Source organism: Urtica dioica, chromosome 6 (assembly GCF_054948205.1).
Source record: "Urtica dioica subsp. dioica isolate 48M chromosome 6, U.dioica_male_clone48M_v1_H2, whole genome shotgun sequence".
Classification (NCBI taxonomy): domain Eukaryota; kingdom Viridiplantae; phylum Streptophyta; class Magnoliopsida; order Rosales; family Urticaceae; genus Urtica; species Urtica dioica.
Genome location: NC_142761.1, coordinates 31,416,294 through 31,423,016, shown reverse-complemented (window position 1 = coordinate 31,423,016; position 6,723 = coordinate 31,416,294). Strand labels below are relative to the sequence as shown.

The window sequence follows — 6,723 nt, the reverse complement described above, 5'->3', positions numbered from 1 at the left end:
TCTATGATGTCTGGTTATGGAGCATTGAGAGTTGGAGACTCTATAGTTCTTTTAGGTATCTTCCGAAGGTACTGAATTGACCAATGCACTTCTAGAGACAAAATAAGAATAACCATTTAAACTCTCATGTCTCGAAGTCACTACGTATGAATTGCATCGTGCTTATCTTAATCCTGAAATGAGACATGCCATTTCACACCTTACGTATTCTCATTTGAGAAAGTCAGAGTTCGAACTCACTATGTGATTCCGAACAAGGCCTATTGGTGAAGTACTAAGTTGTGAGAATGTCATAAGTAACTTTGTGAAGTTCTCATAGATATGGAATTCATGTACAAGATTGCTGAAATGCAATGTATATCACCTCATGCTTTGTTCCTTGGAGTGTGAATAAATGAACTGGCCAGTGTCCAAATTGAGTCCTGACTCTTTTGGATGAAACAATGTGAGTTGTTAGCTCTTCGTCAATACATTGTTTCTAACTTATTCACAAGCGACAAAGGAGTTGAGGAAATAACAGCTAGAAGGGTAAACTGGTAATTTCGTAAATCTCAACTAGCTGATGATATTCATGAAGGGTAAACACTGATAATATTCTGTGGATCCACTCATTACAATTAGGTTTAATTCTTGAGTAGAAAATAAATTCATTTGAACCGAGAGATTTTCAGTGTCAACTCTTTAGTGGAGTCAGTTAACATTAAGCTAAACTTGGAAAAGGTTTGTGAACTTTTGAGTCCAAGTGTTTAGCTCAAGCTTTGTTCATTTGGATCCATGAGGTCACTGTCACAAATCACATCGAGTAGGAATAGTTAAACTAGAAGCTAAGTCAAAACAAGAACGAGACAAGTTTTAAGAAAATTGTCAAAAGGGTAAATTTGTCTTTTTGGAAATAGCATGAAATGAATGTCAATACATTTTTTGACATGGTCATATGATGGCCTAGATCACTTGGGCATGATGTGTTCATTGGGCCTTGTGGATTAATTTCATTTCATAGAATTTTACTTGAAAATTCTCAACGGGCTTTTCTTATGTTGTAATGAACAAGTAAAGAAAAATGTAGAAAGGCTTTCTAGAAGCCCTTTGGCCATCCAACCCAAGAGAATGGGAGACTAATTTCGTGTAGCCCAATAGAGAAAAAGAGAGTTTATTTTGTGCATTAATGTATGAAGATACTTGCCAAAAGAAAAAAAAAAGAAACAAATTTCCTCTAGAAGGAAAGTGCAATTTCTGCCAACTAAGAGAGAAAGCAAATGAGGAAACAAATCCAAAGGCTTCTAGAAGCTCATTTGGATGTGCAAGAGGTATGAGGAAACTACCTTTTGAAGGTAATCCTTACCCCACCTCATTCCTCTCATTTCATTCATCCAACATAAGTTAGAGATTGAGAGACTCTCTCTCTAGACATTGTTGGCCGACTCCTCTCTCTCTCTCTCTAGTCAATTTCGTTTTTGTTTTGGCACATAGGTCCTCATTTCACCTAGTGTTTTAGCTCTTCGACTCTAAGACTTGTTCTTGAGTCGTCGTGTTTAAAAGTGCCCACACACTAATTCCTTTCTTTCTCGAGTGATTCTTGAGATAGAAACTTTCGTGGTTGCTCGAGTTTGCGAGGAAAGAGGAGAGAAGTGCTGCGAGGGGAGACGAACGTTATCAACCTTCCGAAGGCTCATCAACGTTCAAGCGTCTAAAAAGGTTAGTAAACTTCTATGCTCATAATATTTTTTATTTACATGTGCTTGCTCTTTGTCTAGGTTAGTAAAAACGTTTTACTTGTGAAAAGAAAATTTTTAAAATCCCGCCGCTTTCCGAAGCGTTAAACTTTTTCTTAAACCCTAGATCAATTCCAACACTTCCGAAGCTTGACGTTGGAGTTGTAATATTTCTTGGCCTTCCTCTTTTGTACAGCAAGGCGAGTAAGCGCGTTTGCCCTCTTCTTGTCTATAAGGTCCAGCTCGAGCCTCATAGCTTCATTGTTGGCGGTTTCCTCGAAATCTTCGATGCGGAAGGTCGGAAGCCTGGTCTCGATGGGTACCATGGCCTTGATGCCGAATGCAAGCGCCAAAGGGGTTTCGCCCGTTGCGTTCTGCGCGGTTGTCCGGTATGTCCACAGGACCATGGGGAGCTCCTCGGCCCACGCCCCATTTCTTTCCTCCAGCTTCTTCTTTAGGTTTTCCTTGATTGTTTTGTTGACTGCTTCGACTTGGCCGTTGGCCTGAGGATGGCGGGGGAGGAGAAGGTCTTGCTGATGCCCAACTGTTCGCATATATCGCGGACACGTGCGTTGTCGAATTGCTTTCCATTATCATTCACGACCGACGCGGGGATTCCGAAGCGGCAGACAATGTTCTTCCAGATGAAATTAGTTGTGTTCGTCTCCGTGATCTTTGCCAATGGTTTTGCCTCTACCCATTTTGTGAAATAATCGATAACTAGGATTGCGTGCTTGTATTGTCTCGGGGCCGTAGGCAGCTCACCAATGAGGTCGATTCCCCACTTTGCGAGGGGACGCGGTACAACGATCGGGCATAGCGGAGCCGGTGCCTGGCATGGGACGTGGGCGAATCTTTGGCACTTATCACATCTTTTGGCCCACTCGTGGGAGTCCTTCTTCAAGGTCGGCCAAAAGCATCCAAGCCTTAACAGCTTCAGGGCCAGAGACTATCCGACGGTGTGGTTCCTACACAGCCCCTCGTGCACCTCGCGGAGCGCTTTCTTCGCCTCGACCTCGGTCAGGCATTGGAGGAGGGGCATAGAGTAGCCTCTCTTGAACAGGTTGTCCCCCCTTATCGCGTACTTCGGCGCCAAGCTTTTCAGCTTTCTGGCTTCCTCTTTGTTTTCGGGGACGAGTCCTCGTTTGAGGTACTCCACGAGTGGCGTCATCCATGAGGGGGGCGGCACTTCGTCAACCACCTCTACGTCGCTTCTCGAGACGTATTGCCGGGTTTGCACTTCTATTGGGACACTGCCCTCTCCATCTTCGTCTATCCTCGATGCAAGGCGCGCCAGGGCATCAGCCTCAATGTTCGCCTCTCTGGGAACTTGGACTATCTCAAACCAGGATAGGGCCTCCAGGTTCTTCTGAGTCTTTGATAGATATGCGACCATGTTCGGCTCCTTGCTGCATAGTCGCCCTTCACCTGGTTCACAATTAGCTGTGAGTCGCAATGGATGTATAGGTTCCAGACCTCTAGCTTGTTCGCCAACTCCAAGCCATCGATTAGAGCCTCGTACTCCACCTCGTTGTTGTAGGCCTTGAACTCGAATCGCAGGGCGTACCTCAATTTTTCCCTATCGGGGTTTGTGAGTATGACGCCGGTGCCAGCCCCTCTGGCATTCGATGTGCCATCTACGTGAAAGTCACAGACTGGCCCTACCGGGTCACTAGTCCTCTTCTTCGACCCATTGTGGTCGTTCTCCTTGTCATCCTCGTCTTCATTGTCTTTGTTGTCTTTGCCTACTAGAGGCGTGTTGGTGAACTCCGCAACAAAGTCAGCGAGGGCATGGCCTTTGATAGCAGTTCTCGGTTGAAACTCTACCCCGTACTCGCCCAGCTCTAGGGACCATATGGCCATTCGCGACAAGGTCCCTTTCTGAAGAGCCTTCTCGATGGGATGTCCAGTGCGCACCACGATCGGATGTGCTTGGAAGTAAGGGCGCAGTTTTCTTGCGCTCATGACAAGGGCGAGGGACAATCTCTCGATTTCCGGGTATCGTGTCTCGGCATCGAGGAGCGCCTTGCTGATGTAATAAACCGGCCATTGGACCTTGGTTTCCTCGCGCACTAGAACCTTGCTCACGGCCCTGTCGAAAACCGTGAGATAGACATACAAGGTCTTGCCGTCTTTCAGTTTTGCAAGGAATGGAGGGGAGCTGAAGTGGTTCTTCATTTCGCGGAATGCCTCCTCGCACTCCTTCGTCCACACGAACCCGTCGCTCTTTTACAACGCCTTAAAGAATGGTTGACACCTGTCACTGGCCTTGGAAACGAATCGCGTCAAGGCGGTGATTCTTCCCGTCAAACTCTTCACTTCTCTAACTTTCTGTGGCATCTCATGTCCAAGATCGCCTTGATTTTTTCGGGATTAGCCTCGATCCCTTGGCGACTCACCATGCCCGAAAGCGCACTTGTTGGGGTTGAGCTTCATCTTGTAACGTCGCAGGATCGTGAACATTTCCCTGAGGTCTCTGACGTGGTCGTGGGCTTTGAGGCTTTTGACTAACATGTCATCCACGTAGACCTCCATTTTCTTGCTAATCTGGTTGACGAACATTCAATTCACCAATCTTTGATACGTTGCGCCCGCATTTTTAAGGCCAAAAGGCATGACCTTGTAACAGTAGAGTCAGCGGTTCGTAACGAAGGTGGTCTTAATTTGATTCGGCTCGTGCATGTGGATCTGATTATATCCCGAGTAGGCGTCCATGAAGCTTAGCAGTCCATGGCCTGCTGTGGCATCCACTAGTTGCTCAATTCTCGGGAGAGGAAAGCTGTCCTTCGGGCAGACCTTGTTGAGATCTTTGTAATCGATGCAGATCCGCCGCTTCCCATTTGGCTTCTTCACCATGACGACATTGGACACCCACTTGGGGTGTTCCACCTCCCTAATAAAGTTGGCGGCGAGAAGCTTGTCGACTTCTTCACCAATGGCTTGGTATCTCTCCCCGCTGAATACTCGTCTCGGTTGGACGCGTTCAGTTATTCTTTTGTCGTCATTGAGGCGGTGGACCATTATCTCGGGGTCGATCCCCGTCATGTCGGCATGTGTCCACGCGAAGATGTCTTTGAACTTGCGGAGGAAGGCTGCAAGTCAGAGTTGGATCTCGGTCTGGAGCTGGGCACCTACCTTGACTACTTGGTCAGGCTTGGCGTCGTCCAACACAACGGGAATGAGGTCATCCGGTGTCTCCACCTTCCGACGCTCGACATCGTCCTTTTGGTCCAAATCCCCGAAGGTGCCTCCTTCTTCAATTTTGCACGGGAATTCGTATCCGAGTTAGAAGACGGTGTTCTCCATCTTTCCCTTCGCCTTTCCATTGATTGGTCTCCCAACATTATGGCAATTCCCTTCTCGGTTGGGAATTTCATCATTAGATTGTAGGTGGAATTTATGGCCTTCAGTCGATTGAGAGTCGGCTGACCTATGATTATGTTGTATGCGGACGGCTGATCCACAACCAGGAAGGACACGATGTGGGTGACCTTGATCCCCCCAGGCATCCCGAAGGTAATCGGGAGGTCGATTGTGCCCTCCGTCATGACCCTCTCCCCGGAGAAGCCGAAGAGCGGGGTCAAGATCGGGGTCGGTCTCAGTCCGGTCAGCTTCATCCTATCCAAAGCTGATTTGAAGATGATGTCAGCTGAGCTGCCGTTGTGAATCAAGATCCTTCAGACGAGGTTATTAGCGACCGGAGCCGAGATGACTATGGCGTCATTGTGCGGGTGGAGCACCCGCACCGCCTCTTGGTTGGTGAATAACATGGACTCAAACGGAGAAGGAGGCGGAGCCTCGTACATACTTTTTCCTTGGGAGACTTCCCGTTCCTTTGCGTACTTGAGTCTCCGAACTCTGGTTCTCCCATGATCGAGCCCACCACGTGCATCTACGAGCTCTCCGATTTTTTATTTGTCGTCCGATCAGTGACGGTTACCGTCGCCGGACCCTTTCTTTCTTGCCGCGGGCGGTCTCCGCCTCCCACGGTCGTCCAGATCATTATGAGGACGTATTCCTTCAACTTCCTGTCTTGGATGAGGGCTTTGATCTGGCGTTTGAGCTGGTAGCACTCGGACGTCAGGTGTCCGTGGTTTTGATGGTACTCAGAAAATTTACTTCGATCCCGCTTCGCAGGATCCTTCGTGAGAGAAGCAGGGCTTCCTAGCTTGTCGCGGTACAGAGCTAGGATCCACTCTTGCAGAGTGTTCAGGGGGGTGAATGCCGAAAACTTCCAGAAGCTATCAACGTGTGAGGGTCTTGGCCCAGGGAGGGAGCGACCGTTAGGGGCCTGGCCTCCCTTGTTTCTCCTCTTTCGAGGGTCGGGACGATCCTCATCCTGATCGTTGTGACGGTGACCGCCTTGTCCTCCAGTTTTCCGACTGTCTCGGCCTTCGAGGTAGTCCTCGATCCCCATGTAAGTGCGGGCTCTCGACATCAACTCCGCCATCTCCCGCGAGACCCTTCCAAGAATAAACTTGAGGAAGTCGCTTGTGCGAGCTCCTTCCGTGATCGCCGTGATGGCGTCCTTGTCATCGAACCCTTCGACCTTATGGGATTCTTCGATGAAGCGATCTAGGTACTGCCTCAACATCTCATCCCTACCTTGCCGGATAGATAGGAGGTAGGTCTTTGATTTCTTTTGCGCCACGAGAGTGGAAAACTGAGCAAGGAAGGCCTCTCGCAGGGCCCGGAATGACGAGATGCTCCCCGGTCTTAGGCTCTGGAACCACTCGAATCCCGACCCAGTGAGGGTCAGGCTGAAAGCTTGGCACAGGGTGGCATCTGACTGCCCCTGCATCATCGTCATCCATGTCTCATATTGCTGGATGTGGAAGTTCGGGTCCGTCCGTCCGTCGTAAGGAGGGATGGACGGTAGTTTAAAATTTCGCACGCATGGCTGCGCAAGGATCTGAGCGACAAAGGGATAGTATGACTCCTCGATCCCTCCATAGGGCCTCTGCCTTCCCGACTCCCTCATCTCGATGATCTGGTTTTGGAGGCTTTGGAT

The 6,723-nt window shown here is 48.8% G+C and overlaps 1 protein-coding gene across 1 annotated transcript; it reads right to left on the bottom strand.

The window, feature by feature from the left end:
- Window positions 1–5,604: 5,604 nt before the first annotated feature.
- On the bottom strand, window positions 5,605–6,522 carry LOC149393643 (uncharacterized). The gene is made up of 2 exons (XM_089618103.1): window positions 6,042–6,522; window positions 5,605–5,909 (listed from the first exon to the last, which is right to left on the bottom strand). Exons 1-2 carry the CDS (start codon window positions 6,520–6,522, stop codon window positions 5,605–5,607), a joined length of 786 nt encoding a protein of 261 aa, XP_089474229.1.
- Between the last annotated feature and the right edge of the window lie 201 nt (window positions 6,523–6,723).

What these genes read in the sequence shown, in the direction of transcription:
- LOC149393643 (XM_089618103.1), bottom strand. Translation starts at nt 6,522, where the DNA reads ATGACGATGATGCAGGGGCAGTCAGATGCCACCCTGTGCCAAGCTTTC. An exon ending in CAACGATCAGGATGAGGATC is followed by an intron (nt 5,910 to 6,041) that starts GTCCCGACCCTC and finishes ACACTCTGCAAG; the next exon opens with AGTGGATCCTAGCTCTGTAC.